This window comes from Camelus ferus, chromosome 14 (assembly GCF_009834535.1).
Source record: "Camelus ferus isolate YT-003-E chromosome 14, BCGSAC_Cfer_1.0, whole genome shotgun sequence".
NCBI lineage: Eukaryota > Metazoa > Chordata > Mammalia > Artiodactyla > Camelidae > Camelus > Camelus ferus.
The window spans coordinates 3,376,597-3,394,883 of record NC_045709.1 but is presented as its reverse complement, the minus strand read 5'-3'; the positions used below and the strand labels follow the sequence as shown (position 1 = coordinate 3,394,883).

General features: G+C 36.2%; 1 protein-coding gene across 8 annotated transcripts in view; it reads left to right on the top strand.

Moving 5' to 3' along the window:
- The window catches only part of ELF1 (E74 like ETS transcription factor 1), a 91,509-nt gene extending 73,460 nt beyond the window's left edge, over positions 1-18,049 (top strand). For 3 of the 8 annotated variants that reach the window (XM_032496037.1, XM_006176272.2, XM_032496038.1), the window contains exons 4-9: positions 3,569-3,676; positions 5,010-5,177; positions 8,596-8,679; positions 9,397-9,589; positions 10,522-10,971; positions 16,051-18,047. In XM_032496037.1, the coding sequence (XP_032351928.1) occupies positions 3,569-3,676; positions 5,010-5,177; positions 8,596-8,679; positions 9,397-9,589; positions 10,522-10,971; positions 16,051-16,651 (1,604 nt within the window). In that variant the 3' untranslated portion in view covers positions 16,652-18,047. Of the gene's footprint in view, positions 1-3,568; positions 3,677-3,709; positions 3,811-5,009; positions 5,178-8,595; positions 8,680-9,396; positions 9,590-10,521; positions 10,972-16,050 lie in introns of those variants that run through there. The other 5 variants (XM_032496039.1, XM_032496041.1, XM_006176273.3 and 2 more) reach the window with 4 other exon arrangements.
- The last annotated feature ends 238 nt before the right edge of the window (positions 18,050-18,287 follow it).

Genomic DNA, 18,287 nt, shown 5'->3' with positions numbered 1-18,287 from the left:
TTCGGGTTTACAGGAAATACATGGGGGGAGGCATATGGTAAGTGACACCACAGAGATGTAATCAGCAAAGTCTAAAATGTGGGAAACTACAGAGATGACCGTACTTCTCCCAAGATAAACAACAAAAAGAAAAAAAACATAGGAAGAAAGGTACATACCACCAAACATAACGCATGAACTTTGAAATCTGATTTGAACAAACGGAATTTTTAAAACACCTGAGACAGAGAAGTTTCAGTATTAAATGGATATCTGATTTAAAGACTAGTGAACTTTTAAAATTGAATGATAGGCTGTCTGGGTTTCAATGTAAAATAACCCCGCGTGTGTTGGGCTGGGGAGTATAGATTAAGGAAGAGTGGCTGTTTTTAAGTATAGAAGCTGGGCCCTTTGGTACATTCAGTTCATTATATTACTTTCTCTACTTCTATACGTGTTTGAAATTTTCATTATAAAAAGCTCAACAAGGAAGTGATTTGAAATTCTCCTTGTTTTTTCTTAATTGATAGGCAGCTAAATTATTACACATACTAATTTTATCATTTTCATCTATCCAGAAGACTTTAAAATATTTTATAAAACTTATTCATGGAAATGAATATCTGGAAAAACAGAAATTAATTATTTAGTTATCTGTGCCTTGTTTGCCTTATTTTTTTTTAAATTAAATTTAAGAAGGATATTTTCTTCAATTCTTAGAATTTGAAAGCCTTGACACAGGAGCAATATGCTTTTTTTTTTTTTAACTTTGCCTTAAATCTACAAGATTTTCAATAGGAAGCTTTAGTTTTTAATAGGAAGTGTTTCAATGCCATGCCCTGTTTTAATCATTTTGCTAGACTTTTTGAGGTATTTATCCTTTCTGGTTTTAAGTACTGTGGAGGAATTGGACTTCTAAGCATTTGTTTTTAATAGAATATATAATTAAAATGTAATTGATTTATTTTTCATTATAATTAAGGGAAACAGTTTCCTCATTAGGAAGACTGTGAAAAGTCTTCTAGTGAGGTTTTGTGCATCTTGATATGAAAATGAAAAGGACACATACTTTTAGAAATGAGGCACTAGTCAAAAATCTATTCAAGCTCTAAAGTGCTTTTTATAGTAACCCAGAAATATGAGTGCTGGCGTTAAGAGGAAAAGTTTAAAGTCTTTGAAAAAGGAAGACTTCATAAGTGTTGAATTGCTGTTCAACCCTTGTTTGATCTAGAAGAAGCCCAGCTAGATCAAAATCCTTGCCTCTTCATATTGGCTGTCTTCCTGTTCCTTGACCTCTCTGTGACCTGTAGATGTTTGGGTTCAGAGATGCTTGCTGAGGGAATTGAGCCCAGAAGTTTGGAATTCTGCAGATACATCTTTCGTATCTGAAAGAAGGAGCTTCTCTTCTGGCTTGGCAGGTTGTGGGGACTGCCGGTGGTGACCACTGTTCTATGGGAGAAAGTGTTCTTCGTTCTTAATTGAGAGGAGCTGACTAGCGTATGACCCGAGGTCCCGGACTTCTTTGTATGCATCATTCAGGAGTTGTCCCTGCTCTCTGCTCCTTCTGTAGTCCATGCCTTCCTTCTATTTCCATTGTGGGATTCCTCCCTTGGGAAGGCAGTCAGCCAAATTAATCAATTTATAAAGTGAATTAACTAATCTGCTATTATTATAATAATCTTTAGCAGTTACACATTTTGTTTTCTAACTGCATAGACTGATTATCTCATTTTCTTTAAATGCATAATGCTTACTCTCATGCCCTTGCTTCTCCTATTATTCTTGCTTTAATTTCTCTCTCTTCCTCTTAAAGTATTTAAATCCTAGCTGTTTGAAATGATTTAGCCTTAGCCCATCTCTTCAGAAAGCCTTCTTAACTTACAGTGATATACAGTACCTGTAGTCAGTCTCTTCTGGACCATAAAACGGATCACTTTGTTATTTCTTAGACAGTATCTGTGTATCGGTTGCCAATAAATAAGGAGAAAGGTCGTGTCTTACGCTATTGTATCTTCCTTATTTCCTCGTACACTTATTTAGGAGGGATGTTCAGTATTTTTGCTGATTGGAAATTTGGAGTCAGTGGAAGAGTTTTTAGGTTCTTGGAAATCTTCAGTCTAAAGAGAGTGTGAATTGTTTAGGAAATATTTAGGAAACTAAATGTTATAATATTCTAATGGAAAGTTAAGGTAAATTTCAAAGAGCTATAATTTCTTAGAAATCTGGTTATAGTCCTAAAAATGTAAAGGAAAATGATTTTGTTCCTTCTCTGGATTGACTAGAAATAGGGAGAGGACAATGTGTAAATGATTACTTTCATTCACTTGATTGAGAAGAAAGAACTTTTGCTTCAAGTACTATGTTTATGTTTACTTTTTAACCCTGTATAAAATTAAAAGGCTTACATTCATTGACTTACATTCAGTTTTATTCGTTGTCAGTCCAACCCTGAATCTGAAAATCATGATTTTATATATATATTCAAACTTTTAAAATAAACATGTTTAATTTTGTCACAAATACTGAGAGGAAGATACAGTAAGTTAGTATAAGGATTATGGATGATAAATACCACATTCAGGAAACTCAGACTTATCCATGAAGAGAGAGTGTTGGTAGCTCTTTATTTGGTTTCTTGGTACTGATCGTAGAGGTGAAGGGCTAAGACCCATCCAGGGAATTCACTGTACAGATGTTTTGGACATCTGTCTGGAACGCTGGGAAGTGTTGAGTGTCTAGCATGTACTTCATTTGTATTTCAGTATTTTTAAAGAACATTAAAAGAAGTTGGACTAGGCACAGTTCAGAGTAGGGGAATTGGTGTTCTGTTGTCCACACTGGAGAAGAAAGGTACCAGAATACAGTAATTATCAAGAAGTGTTTAGATGCTAGTAATGTGACTACAACTAAAACTTTTGGAAATGGTGGCAATTTACTAATTATAGAGGAGCAGAAGAGGAGTCAGAAGTTAACAGAGACCTCTGTCCATTCCTATGAGTGAACTAAGAGTATTGGAATCAGCATTAGAGCTGAAGGGGACCTAGTCTTATCAACCCAGTCATTTTATACTGTGGAGTCAACAGCATGACCTGCCCAGTGACATCTTAGTTTATCTTGAAAATACAAGGATTATCAGAGAAATGATAGGGCTTTTAGAGTATGAGTTCTATTTTGCTTACTCTTTTACCTCCCAGCATCTTGCAGAGATTTTTTGTTGTTGTTTTTAATGAAAACCCCACATCTTGTAGAATTCAGTGAGAAATGTAGTCATTTTATTTATTTTTATTTTTATTTATTTATTTAGGTGGGGAGGTCATTAGGTCTATTTTTTTATTTGTTGTTACTATTTTTTTAATGGAGGTACTGGGGATTGAACCCAGGACCTCGTGCATGCTAAGCACGTGCTCTACCACTTGCGCTATACACTCCCTGCCCTAGTCATTTTCAGTATAGATTTTATATGTTGATACAAAGTAAGGGTGTAAACCAAAGTATTAAGTGATGTATCCTGGTTCAAGAGATAGGAATTTACGCTTTTTAGAACAACAGATGTCTTGTAGCTAATTCTCTCTCTTTACACGTCTCGTAGTCGAAGCTTCCTGTCACAATGGGGATGAAACGATTGAAACTATCGAGGCTGCTGAGGCGCTCCTTAACATGGACTCTCCTGGCCCCATGCTGGATGAAAAACGCATCAGTGAGTGGTTGTGGGTTAATGACTGCGTGTCTGTATCCTTTGAAAAGCTCTTGCCGCTTCTCTGTATTAGATGGTGAATATCAAGAGACCAGAGTCCGTGTTTTGTATTTTGGGGATCTCAAGTGCATTTTCAGGTATAGTACTAGTCGAGGCATCTTTGCTAAAGTGTTCAGTTAAACAAGACTTTTTTTTAATTTGAAGAGTGAGAACTTTAGGAATAAAAAGTAATGTAGTTGTCAAATAGCAGATAATGCAGAATTGCTTTAACCTCATTGGTGAACTGTTAGGATGTTTAGGGACCCAAACTATTAAAATGTAGTGATCTCCATAGATATTCATCAGCGAATAGGCAAAAATCCATTGAAAAGTTTTCTAAACCTTCATGGCATAAAATTGACTGCCACATTTATTGATCTGCTTTTAAATCCATGTTCTCCTTTGGGATTTTCTGACAAGAAAGTAGTCAAACCCATATAATTAATAATTATTAAATCAATTCAAGATGTTTATAGAATATTTTCTATATGCTCAGCAATTCATTAGATGATGACATGATATAGAAATGAACAGATATTGTTTCTTTCTTCAAGCTTACAGTTTGATTTTGAAGACAATTGTTTATGTAAACAACTGTAAAAGCCAAAAATAAAGGCCATGAGAGGGATAGCAAAGTGTTCTGGAAGGAGAGAGTACTCTGGTTGAGAACGTCAGGGACAGGCTCTATGCACGGAGTGTGTTGACCTGGGCTGTAAATGGCAAATAAGCTTTTCATGGGTAGAGAAGACAGGAAAGGACATTCAAGATAGAGGGAATAATGGACTGAACCAAAGACACATACCTGTTTAAAAAAGAAAAAAGAAATGTTTGAGATAAAAATGTGAAGTGTAAGCTTCATGGTGGCTGGTAGACTCTGGAAGCTTCAAATGACATATTACGGAGTTTGGGTTGCTCTTACCTTTTTTCTCCTGTAAACTATGGGAAGATATGTCAATTTTATTTTTCTTTCTAATTTCCATGGTGTAAAGTTTTTATAGAGAAGAGTATGATCAGATCAGTCTTGGATTTCAGAGAAAAACCTTAGCAATGTGAAGAATGGAGCAGAGAGACAAGATAGACTGGGGACAGGAAGTCAAGTAAGGAAGACACTGAAATAGTCCAATCAAGCCTGACTGATTCAGGGTAACTGACTTAATACAGAGGAAATAAAAAGCAAGGAGTTGATTTCAGGATTTTATTTCTACTTTAATCTTCAAAGAAACAGGAAATATTTTCTGAAATGATTTTGATTTATAATACAAAGTTGATTATAATTAGCTGATTTTATTTCCATTAGATAATAATATGTTTAGTTCATCTGAAGATGACATTGTTGTTGCCCCAATCACCCATGTATCCGTCACATTAGATGGGATTCCCGAAGTGATGGAAACTCAGCCGGTTCAAGAGACATACGTACACTCACCAGGACCCTCATCACCAGAACAACCTAAGAGAAAGAAAGGTGAGTGGTTAATTTGGTTAGGGCAGTCAACTCTTGATTGGAAGCTAAATATAATTTTTATTCAAGGATATTTCTACACCAGTAAAAACTTATATAAGGAGAAAATTGAAGGTACAAAAACATAAAGTAAGAGGTGTTTCTTTGTATTAGATTCATTTTTTAGAAAAATCATTTTATACTTTTAAAATATTTGGTCTATCTCATAGAAAAGGGATTTTCCAACTTTTTAAAGCCTGACTCTTTTTTCTAAACTCTTTTATCTAAGTTCAGAAAGAGCTCAGGGGTAAGGGCAAGTCAGTTTCCTCCTGCAGAACATAGTTTGAAAACCACAGGTATAGGTTCCAATATAAGGTTTCAATGAGAAAAATACAGGTTTAATCAGCAGGTAAGTAACTGAAGAGGAACATGTTAGAATGTGTTAAAGGGAATTTTTAACTTTTCACAGCTTAGGACCATACTTACATTCTGAAGTCCAACACTATTTCCGTTTCATTGCCTTTTGATTCTACTCCATCCAGCTTGTTCAGTACTTTTGAGTTTGATATCTTAGTTAATGGCATCAGGAGCAGCCACCACATAACCTAACTGCACATGAAAGTAAGGGAAATTTCAGGGGCCAAAAATGAAGAGAAAAATAACAATAGTAAGAATGAGCTGACACTGCAGGACCTCTACAGGGCTGAGGAGGACATGTCAGTCTTGATGTCTGAGGGGCTTCGGTTTTATTACCCAAGTAGAGGCAGATGCTTCAGTCTTGGTCCAATGCAAATAGGGGTATTAGACAGAGACCTCAGCATGTGATTGAGATCCTTGAAAGACCATACCCTAAGGGGAAAAACAGTCCACGCATTGGCACAGACAGTATTAAGGAAGCTTATACTTCTCAGCTGGGTGGAGAAATTTTTCCTTTGAGAATTCATAGTCCTAGGTTGGCGTTAACCGAGGTGTATGATTAGATTTTCAACTATCACTGACGTTAGGATTTTCCAGCCAAGTAATTAACATAAGAATGGCCTCCCAGCAGGCAATAACTTTGGGTACCAGGGAAAACTCTTGTAAAATTTGCTTTGGCAAGTCATATACTTGATCCAGGCTGCACAGAGTTTCTACAAATAAAACCCTGCTGAAGGTGAACTCACATTTCATTATCACAAAATAACTTAAGGAAGATTACTTCCTGAATGAGAAGTAGCAGGCGCCGAAAGTCCTAGGGTTAGATCTCTGAGAACCTCAGACAACAGAATTGTCAAATAGAAACTTTCAATGCATATGATTGTAATTATTAAAGCAAAAGAATAAAACACGTCATCAAAGAATGAGACTGCTAAAAAAAAATACCAGGCGAAACTCCCTCTTCTAATCAAGGTGGAGTAACAGAACCTGACTTGGCAAAGATTTTTTGGATATGACACCAAAAGTAGAAGCAACAGAAGCAAAAGTCAGTAAGTGAGACTACATTAAACTAAAAGGCTTCTGCACAGCAAAAGAAATAATCAATAAGATGAAAAGGCAACTACAGAATGGGAGAAATATATATATGCAAACCATTTATCTGACAAGGGGTTAATGTTCAAACTATGTAAGGAACTCATATAACTCAAGAGCAAAAAACCCCAAACAATCCAATTAAAGAATAGGCAGACGACCTGAGTAGACATTTTCCTAAAGAAGACATACAAATGGCCAACAGGTATATGCAAAGATGCTCGATATCACTAATCATCAGGAAAGTGCAAATGAAAACCACAGTAAGATATCACCTCATGCCTGTTAGAATGGCTAGAGGTAGCCATAGAAAAAGACGAGAAAATGTTGCCAAGGATGTGGAGAAAAGAGAATCTTTCTACACTGTTGGTGGAAATTTAAATTGATAACAGCCACTACACAGAACAGTATGGAAGTTCCTCAAAAACCTAAAGCTAGAAATTCTGTATGATCCAGCAATCCTACTTCTAGGTGTGTAGCCAAAGGAACTGAAAGCAAGTTGCCAAAGAGATACCTGCACTGCCGTATTCATTGCAGCATTATTCACAGTAGCCAAGATTTGGAAACAGCTAAGTCTCCATCCATAGGTGAATGGGTAAACTAGTGGAGGAGTACAGTGGGGTAGCGAAAACATTATCTGTCAGAGAAAGCTGGTAAATAGAAAGCAGAAAATAAGTTGGTAGGAGGGACAGGAGCTAACTGAAGTGTGGCTTCTAGTGTTATTTTTGTTAGCACAGTTAGCTACAAGTATCTGTCTCATGAACAGTGATGGGTACCACTAGGTTCCACATTTATACATCTGGTAGTCTCAGGAGGGATCTGGCCTGAAGAGTGACTTTTTTGAACCTCTTCTCCTTGACGCTTACTCACCTTCACTTCAGAGGTGTTTTCCTATTCAGTTTGTCTGCAGATGTTTTGTTACTAACCTTGTGACTTTAGCTCTCAAATTCTGCTTTTCTAAGTTACTGCCCTATATTATATTACCCCAGCTTTCACCCCTGTGATCTAGACCAGTGAGAGTCAGCCTCAAGGATGTTGGGGTAAGAGATACTAACTAAGGTGTCCATTTTATGCTTAATCTTCATTGTCTCATATACAGAGCGATAATCTGTTCAGACAGTGTTCTCACCTCAACGTAAATCTTAGGCAACACTGCTGCCAAGTTGTGGTTCTAGATAAGTGGCACAAGAAGAGCACAAACACGGCTTTGGAATAGTTGATTGACCCAGACTAAGGCTGCACAAAATACAGTTTAACGCTGTTGCAATGAACTTGTCTAGAGACTGGATGATGGATAACTGTAAAGTTTGCTTGCTGTAAATTGAAAGAAATATAGAACAATGAGATGTTTAAAAATACACAAGAAAATAAAAATTGACCTTGTGGTTTACCAAAATTTTGCCTCACTTATTTTTTGTATCTAGAAGTTTTGGGCAGTTTCCAATATTTGAGAACTAACTATAGACAGAGATATATTTAGAAGAGAGAGAAGCTAAAAACCCACTTCTCCTGCCTTAAAACTTATGTAATCAAGAGGCAGACAAACATATCTGGCTTATTTTTTGAGCTCAGGTTTTATCAGCATCAAGAATATTCCCCCAGATTTTAAGAAAGCACTGTCACTATCATCACCTCAGAGACAAAATGTAAAGTTTAAACTTAACCTCATTTTTGCAAATGAGCCAAAGTATTGTTTTCTGCATAAAAGTGTTTGTGATCTAACCTGTATTAATGTTAAATTTTTACTGAAGTTATTTTCCTTTTAATAAATAGCATTTAGGAAGCCAGTATATGTGTTCAATATATAAAGAGCAAAATGTTTGGTACTTGAAATTTAGGATAAATGACAAAATAGCATTTATAAACAGCTAAATTGTCCATTCTCTCTCACTTTGGGAGGCACATACTTACATAAGAGCTGTTCTGATTTCAGGGAGAAAAACGAAACCACCACGACCAGATTCCCCCACCACTACACCCAACATATCTGTGAAGAAGAAAAATAAAGATGGGAAGGGTAAGTACTACTATAATTTCCCTATAATACTTACAGGTCAGGTAACATTCGGATTGCTTTAAAATGTCTGCATGTTGTAAGTAGAAACCACAAGCTTCTACTGAAATGCTTATAAGATACAGTCACCACTTTTTGTGAGGGGACTGGTAATAATGCAAGCCAAGAAATCTGTTCAGGAGATTTCCACGTACCTGTCAAAATCATCTATCCTTTCATTTAATACTAAGTCTCTTGGAAGAATTTAGCCACATTCGGTTTTCAGTTCATTTACATTCAGTTCAGTTACATATTACATTGTCTTGGAGTTCTAGCATTTTCATAACTGCTGCCCAAGTTGAAGAAGATTGTTGAGACTAATCTGCTGGCTCTTAATATAAAAAGAACTATTGAAAGTTTTTGTACAACTCCTATTCAGTTTCTTCTATGTAATAATGGTTCTTAAAAAGGCTGAAAAAAATTGTCTTGAAGTGCTTTCTCCCTAAGTCATCACAAATCTAATTGGCAGGATTGGTCTGTTCAGGTATCTTTTATGGGACTAATAAAAAGATGTGTATTAGACCCTAAAAATTATGACCATTATATCACCAGTACTAACTGAATTGTGTAATAAGTTTGTATAATTATAGATGGAACTTAATAAGACTTTTAGTTGTGTTTTATATTGTGCTCTTTCAAATGAATTTTTGGTCAGTTAAAAAGAAATTGCTTTTGTTTCAGGAAACACAATTTATCTTTGGGAGTTTTTACTGGCACTGCTCCAGGACAAAGCTACTTGTCCTAAATATATCAAATGGACCCAGCGAGAAAAAGGCATTTTTAAATTGGTAGATTCTAAAGCAGTATCCAGGTTGTGGGGGAAGCACAAAAACAAACCTGACATGAATTATGAGACCATGGGAAGAGCTCTCAGGTGCGTGATGTTTCTGTAGTTCATTGTGTTAAGAGTATCGTTTCCTAAATACTCAAAAGTCAGAGGATTAAAGAAATGGTGAGTGTTACTATTGAAGTGCTGAACCCACACTACTTATAGAAATGAGTATGTATTTAAATTGAAATCTTATTCCAGTCGGGGAAAATGTTCTCTTTCCCCCCAAAGTCTTCACGCAAACAACAGATATTTTATTTATGAAGGGATCAGAAAATGTTAAGCTGTCATTGGGGATTGTAAATCGACCACAAGTCTCATATGTTCTGAGCCATTACACTTAAATTCAGCACAAAGTGACAAACAGTGGTAATGCATGTACTTAATAAGAGGGTCCATTTTAAACATGAATCTCAGATATGATGTGTAGTATGTTATTTTGGAATAAATTAATGCTTCGAGAATAATATTAGACATCATAAAAATGTTGAACGAAGGTACCATTTTATCCTTAAGCCCTCTTTTAGTTTGTTTTTCTGTGATCATGTCATTTAGTCTGCAAGATCTGTGTATATTTGAGAAAGATTAGAAGTAGCAGTGATCTGATAATTTGATAACCTTCTTAAACCAGAATTATTTAGTTACAGTTTGTGTTTTATTTTTAAACTTATAGTCTTTAGGTTCTTGATTTAATTAAAATCACTGCCCAAATCTGAATCACTTCTATTTGTACATCATTAAGTTTTACACAGAAAACTGTATCACATTTACTGAATCAAATTTAACCGATAGGGACATTACAGTAAGCTATGGAAGGGAAATAAAATAGCCACCCCTAATTTAGAAATTCTTTTCTCCTTTGTTGGTCTCCAACTTTTAACTTCTGTATATGATTCAGAAATTTTTATTGTGTTGAATATTATTTTAGTTTATGTTTAACTGAACAAAATACTGATAATATTGTCTGCTTTGACTAGGTACTATTACCAAAGGGGTATTCTGGCAAAAGTAGAAGGTCAGCGTTTGGTGTATCAGTTTAAGGATATGCCAAAAGATCTGATTTATATAGATGATGAGGATCCAAGTTCCAGCATGGACTCTTCAGATCCATCACTGTCTTCAACAACCACCTCGAGCAGGAACCAAGCAAGCCGGTCGAGAGTATCTTCATCTTGCAGTCCAGGGATAAAAGGAGGAGCCACTACAGTGCTGAAAGCAGGGAATTCTAAAGCCGCAAAACCCAAAGAGCCCGTGGAAGTGGCACAGCCGTCAGAGGTTCTGAGGACAGTGCCGCCCACGCAGACGCCATACCCTACGCAGCTCTTCCGGACTATTCACGTGGTGCAGCCGGTACAGGCTGTTCCGGAGGGAGACACAACCAGCAGCGTGCAGGATGAAGCATTAAATTCCTCCGTTCAGAGTATTAGGTGAGAAAATTAAAGTTACCGATGCACATCATCGTGCCAGGTTTCTGACCAGAGTCATCTTTTGTTAAATGTGCTGGGATTCAAAAGTGAGAATAAAAATTATATAGATTTCAAGCTAGAACTCTTGGTCAACAGATTGTTTCTGCAGCAGTACATCAGTCCTCAGATTGTATCGGTGGTTCTTTATTTTTAAACTGTGATACTATTTTTCAAACAAAGTTAGAAGCTATAAAAATTTTCCATAAATGGACGTATCATGACCTTTTGGAATTGCACTGAGTTAAAGGAAATACACATTATTTCTTGGGAAGATGCTATTTTCTCAGATGGAGTTCTGTTAAATTGTTGACTTGTGAGTATAAAGACCGCATTTTTTCCATTTTAATTAAAAAAGTACCTATTGAACTTTATTTTCCCTTTAAGGTTTTGTTTTCCTCTAAGTTCTGTTGGTTACTTATTACTACTGAATATTTAATAGGAAATATGTGGTTCCTCCCATTGGTTTCTAATCTCTGCCATCTTATCATCATGTGTATTTGTGTTGATAAGAAGCATACAATGGCCACAACTGATCACTGGGACTCCCTTCTTGGGTTGATTCAGTTGTTTTTTTAAGCACGTCTAATCAAAATTTCCTTTTTTAGGCCTTCAGAATAAAAATAAACCAGAAGAAAAACAACAACAAAAACACACACCTCTAGCAATTGAAGATACTAAGTTATGATATTATATTGGATACTTTATTACTGTGAATGTCAATTTCAGGAAAAAACTCAGTGCCAGATATTAAAACATTCTAATAATACTCCCTGCCTGTGATTTTCAAGCTGTCTTTGCTATATATTTTTCAAAATCTTCATTTCCAAATTCTCTGAGAGTTCTCTAGACTCTGCCTGCTTCCTGCCTCTGGTAATCTAAATGTTACTGATGCATTTCATTATGTCATGTTTCTGACCAGAGCCATTCCTTGTTAAGTGGGTCAAAAGTCAACATTTGTGATACTGCAGCTTTTGTTAGATCTACGTTGCCCACAGAGTGCGGGCCAGTTTCCATAGCCCCCACGCCAGCTCTCAGTCTGTTCATGGTGCCTTCCTTGTTCTCCAGCTGAAGCTCCTTACTTGCCTGAACCACATTCTGTACCTGAACCAGGTGTTTTAGTTGACTTAACGCCTGTCTCTTGCTATGTATTTAAATCTTTGGGAGCTAGATTTTATTCATCGTCCTGTTCCCAGCACCTAGCATAGTCTGATATATAACACCCCTTCATATTTATAGAATTTATTTGAAGTAGTGTAAATTATCATTCTTTATCTCTTCTTAGAGTAATGAGTTCTCTATGTAGACTACCTATAAAATGAAGATACAAAGTTAAACTTTTCAAAGTTTAAAACAATTTATTCTTGTAGAAATTATTCTATATTTATATGTGTGCATGTATCCACACACACTCTAAATTCCTTTGACCTAAAAAAAATTCTTCTCTCATTTGTTTACATTTTATTCCCCCCCCAAAATCCTACTTATTTTCACTGTAATTATGCCAACTTTTTGTTACAAGAAATTTCAAAAAATGGAAAGGTTGAAATAGTACATTGAGCACCTACTTACCATCCATCGAAATTCAGAATTTATAGCATTTTGCCTTATTCCTCTTCTGTTTTTATTTATACCCTTATTTCTGTTTCACTATTTGTCAAGTCAGCTGACATCACCATGACTTTTCACCCCTGAGTATTTCAAATACCCCTAAAGCAGTAGCTTAATGATTTGCTGTCCTGCCAGTTGATTCATGTAATCACATGAATTATCACTTACTTACAATGAGGTAGCAACATGTTTTTTCTCAATTTTTTTCTTTGCTCATTTATTTTTATCTCACATAATGGCACATACAGTTGTCCCTCAGTATCCTCAAGTGATTGGTTCCAGAACCCCCTTCAGATAACAAAATACGAGGATGCTCAAGCCCCTTATGTAAAATGGCATACATAGTATTTTCATATAACCTACATACATCCTCCCATATACTTTAAGTCATCTCTAGATAACTTACAATACGTAACACAGTGTAAATGCTGTGTAAATAGTTGCTAGCATGTGGCAAATTCAAGTTTTGCATCTTGAAACTTTCTGGAATTTTTTGGGGGGAGGCAGATATTTTCCATTGGCAGTTGGTTGAATTTGCAGACATGGAGACCATGGATGGATATGGAGGGCCAGCTGTATCTATATTGACATTGATTAAATTCTTATTAATTGATTTATGGTATATGTACTCAGTTTTACAAGTTTTAATTTTGACTCTGACTTCACAAAAATAAACCTCTGGTAAAATATTTTCTTCAAATTGTCTCTTGGTAAACTTGGAAGTCCATATACCTACCTGGTATAATTTATTTCTCTATAGTGTTATTCAAGCACTAATAGTTTGTCTTAGGCCTTTTAAATAAATTAGCCTCTGAAAATATATAATGTGTAGATTACCTTAAAAGTAATGTGATGGAGTAGGAAGAATGCGGACATAACCTTCTAGCCTTCCAGCCAATGATTAGATGTGACATTGGATCAAATTAACTATTCTAACTATAAAATAAAGATGAGTATTACTTAATCTTACAGGTAGTTAAAACAATTAAAAGACACTTTCTGACAGCTGAGTAAGTATTCAACAAAAGCTAAATGTTATATTGTATATCTTTCTTAGCTTCAGAAAGTTTGAGGAATTTTAAATTACCAGTATTGTACCAGTTGGTTACAAGCAGCTTAGGAGAATTTTTGTAAGTAGTAAACTGTAATATGACCTTTGTTATACCATATAATGTAACCAGGCACAACTGACAGTTCCTGCATTAACAGAAAAAGATAATATAAATTTCCTGTGGTTGAGAAAAGGCTGTGTAATATTTTATTCTTTAATCTCTGAATTTTTTGTGAAAATTAAATTGCTTTGGAATTTGTTCAAATAAGCCAACATATTTATGTTGCAGATTTTGTACATCAGTATATATTTTCTGGCAGATGGCAGTCAGGTGTTTCAAGAAAGGGTTATCCTTTTTCTGTTTGAAAAAAACATTGACCATCTAGTGGTAGCCCTGATAAGCAGTATGGAAATTTTCCAAGTACATTATTGCTCATGCCACACCTGAGAGAGGGAAGGTGTGTATTAAAGAGTTGTAACTCCCCACAGTTTAAAGATGAGAAAGTAAATGTTCACCTTAGCTGAAGTTATTTAGGACTCAAGAAGTGGCAGGATGTTGTCATGGTTAAGCACAGAGGCTCTGCAGTTGGATGACTTCCTATCTAACTGGTCACCTTAGGCAAGCTGTTCAACTTCTTTGTGCAGTTTCCTGTCACATGTAAAATGGGGATCATAGTACTGATAGAGGGGCAAGGCTATCCATGTTTATAGAGACAATCTGTATGCTTACGATATGTCAAGTACCGTTGATCTGTATGTACACTACGTGTGCATGAACTCTTGCATGGGAAGCCCTTGGGTCCTTTTTATTTAAAAAATGGTATCTGTCTGCAGGGTCAGGTACCACGCTCAGGTTTAGATTCCACCCAGGATATCCTGATTCAGGCAGGCAGGGGAGAAGAAGGGAGGCACAGTGTATTTTGGAAGGATGTCCTACTTCCCAAAGTTATTCTGTATCCTTCCAACTCATCCCTGCCCGCTCAATAATGTTAGTACATCTGGCCTTTATTCCTAGCCATACCCTGCCAACCTATTAAATCTTCATCACCTGATTCATATTCTCTTCTAGCAGTGTCCTTCCAAAGAGCTGCCGATATCCTGCAGTAGGCTGACCCTCACAGTGGTGACCGTGGTGACAAACGGAACTTGGGAGTCGGTACCCTACACGAATGGGTGGGCCCTAGTTATCCTGCGTGTGTCTGCTTCGTTGAGCTTCTCATGAGTCGTGCTGAGTCTTCATCTCACCTAGCCCATCTGTTTTCTCCTCCAGAATTTCATTTCTCACATGTGACAGGCCACATAACTACAACTGACTAAAATTTACCTGCGATGATCTCCTGGCAATAATTAACATTTGGTTTATGGGGACTAATCCAGCTCTTAGCCATTTGGAGTAGCAGTTATCCCTCTTTTGTAATACAGCTTTACAGAATTCGGGGGAAACACAGTGGAGATCCAGGTGCTGAATTTTTTCAACTGCATTTGTTTTATAGTAACAATGGCCATAACTATAAATTTCACAGCTCCGAACTTTTAAAATTAAATCGACTCATAACCATTTATGTATCTCTTTTCTTCAATAAATGGGATTAACAACCTTATACAAACTGGATTTTATGTTAAAGGGTTTTATGTTAAATTGTAGCTTTATGACAACTTTGTGAAAATTATTTGAGCTGAGAAAACTGCTAAAACATGCTTCTATTTATTTTTGCCAAGGCTTGGCCTTATTTTTTGCTCTCTCTGCCAGCCTGAAGAAGCCTCATGAGTTAATTATATCATGACTTGTCTTATGTAATATGATATGAATCATGAACTATTAAAATTCTTCTAATAATTCTGTCACATACACATTTCAGATTGAAGTGTTTTTTATTTTAGTTAATTGAGTGTTTTCCCTCTCGATAGGAAAACAAGTTGGAAACAATTATAATCATGTGATGTTTGGTCATTTGGCTGGGCATATTAATGATACTATCCATCAGGTATTAAAATGATGATAGTGAATCCAATACGTTTGTTTTAAAATTCCTAATTTTCTTTCAGGCATCTTCTACATAAATTCTTGGTGAAACATTTTGATGTCTTCCTCCTCCAACATAATTGCTTCCCCATTTGTGTCAATAAAGCACATTGTGCAGACTTTTTTTTTTTCACCAGATGGTATCATAGTTAATGGACTGAGAGATTTGTGTTGGGCGTCACTGTATGTACAGCGTTTAATACAGGGTCAGGCACAGTGTTTATGTTGTTTTGAAAATATGGGAAGTCGCATTGGAAGTGAGTAACTCATGTTTTGTCACAATGACTTGTCACATGTTAAAGTTTTCAACGATGTAGATTATGCTAATTTCCTCACTTTTATTTCATAATCTCCACAGGACCATACCAGCTCCAGCCCAGGTTCCAGTGGTTGTATCTCCTGGGAACCAGCATTTGCACACAGTAACACTCCAGACAGTGCCAATCACGACAGTGATAGCCAGCACAGACCCCTCATCAGGTGCGGGGTCTCAGAAGTTTATCTTACAAGCCATTCCATCATCGCAGCCCATGACAGTACTGAAGGAGAACGTCATGCTGCAGTCGCAGAAGCCGGGCTCGCCCCCTTCCATCGTCCTGAGCCCTGCCCATGTACAGCAGGTCCTCACCAGCAGCGTTCAGTCCGTTTGCAACGGAACCGTCAGCGTGGCTTCATCTCCGTCCTTCAGTGCTACCACACCCGTGGTGACCTTTTCTCCTCGCAGCTCACAGCTGGTGGCTCACCCACCTGGCACTGTGATCACTTCAGTTATCAAAGCTCAAGAAACAAAAACTCCTGTGCAGGAAGTAGAGAAAAAGGAGGTGGAAGATAACTTGAAAGAAGGCACTGAAGAAACTGAGCCACAGCCACAGCCTTATGTGATGGTGGTGTCCAGTTCCAATGGATTTACCTCTCCCGTAGCTGTGAAAAGTGAACTGCTGGAACCCAATGCTTTCTAATTAACACACCAAAGGAATTATGGGTAGTTGTTTTTTAACTGAGCATTTTCAATTGTACGTAAACTGATTGATTTCTAAGACAAATTCTACGAATGTTCCTAATTTTGTAGTTACTTGTTAAAAACAGTAACTTAGAGCTAATTTTGACTTTGTTAGATGAGAGGAAAACCCAAGTGTTTCTCTTTGTTCTCCAGATGTTTCAGAATTCATTTGTGAAGGAACAGGCATTTTATACTATGAAGACATTCTTTTGAGATTTTTTTTCCAACGGCTATATCATAAACATTTTTAAAGTTTCTTTTTAAATTTTATACCATATTAGCTTTTCTGATTCTTTTGTAAATACAGTACTTAAATATAAGGCATCCGGAAATTTATAGAGGAGCTATTTTCATTCCACTTGTATAGGTTAAGTCTTGACTCTTTCAAATGCAAGACACCTATTTTATGCTTTGTTAAAATTATGATTTCACTTGGATTGACTTTAGTTTGTTGCACTGTATATTGAACTATGACTATGTAAAATATAACATTAAAAATTGAAATGTGCCCACGATATGGCTGAACCTGTTTCCAAAGCAGGATAGTGTAAAAGCATCAGCCTACGAGTGGCTCTCGCCTTAGTGTGTAACCGTGGGCAAGCCACTTGATCTTTCTGGGCCTCGGTTGTCATCAGAGGAGGGATGTATTGGATTAGACTAGATGATCTCTCATTTCCTATCTAGTTCTAAATTTTATGATTCTAACCCCTAAGTTTTAAAGTTATATCAATTAAAACATTATCAGCTTATCTCCTAATGTAAATATAGCTAAAATATTGCAGAAAAATTAATGGCCCTACAAAATTCATTTTTCTGTTATCTGTAAGATCTGCTATGAACTGAATTCTTCCTAAATACTTTGTTCATTAACTTTCTAGGCCACTGTGCATTGTGGTCCCCTAGTAGTCTTACGCTGCTGAGTGCTAAATGATAAACTGCTATTCTGAAAGAGTCAGGGCTCTTTAAGATCCCAGAAAGCAACCAAGCCTTGGGCTAACCTGACTTAGTCAGTTGCTATAAAAGCGTAATTGCTTTATATTTTGGATCATTTTTTTATTGGGAGTGGGGGGAGGGGGAATTGCATACAAAGATAATATACATATATATCCAAGTTTCTGAAATGAAATAGTTTTTAGATTACTTTTTCAGCTGTAAATAATGTACATTTAATTTCACAAGAAAAATTGTTTTCTGCAAATTTTCTAGTATAGCAAAAAAAATTTTTGTAGATGAAAAAAATCACTATGTTTAGAGGTCTAATGTTATATGTTTTCATATTACAAAGTGAATTTGTATTTAAACAAAAATTGAAATTTTGGAATCCTCTAAACGTTTTTGTATCTTTAATTGGTTTATTATTAAATAAATCATGTAAAAATTCTCAAGTGTTTTTGTTGCCCAGCAAATGTTTCTTAAGAACAAGTATACAGAAGATGTTGCTAGTATTACAGTGTTCTTAAAAGTTTATATAACAGCATCCATTAGATTAGAATTGCAAAATCTCATCCTCTCATTCTTCCTTTCTACTGTGCCAAATGGCAGTTTCTAGATATCACACAATGGATTACCAAGCTCCAAAAATTAGAAAACAATAA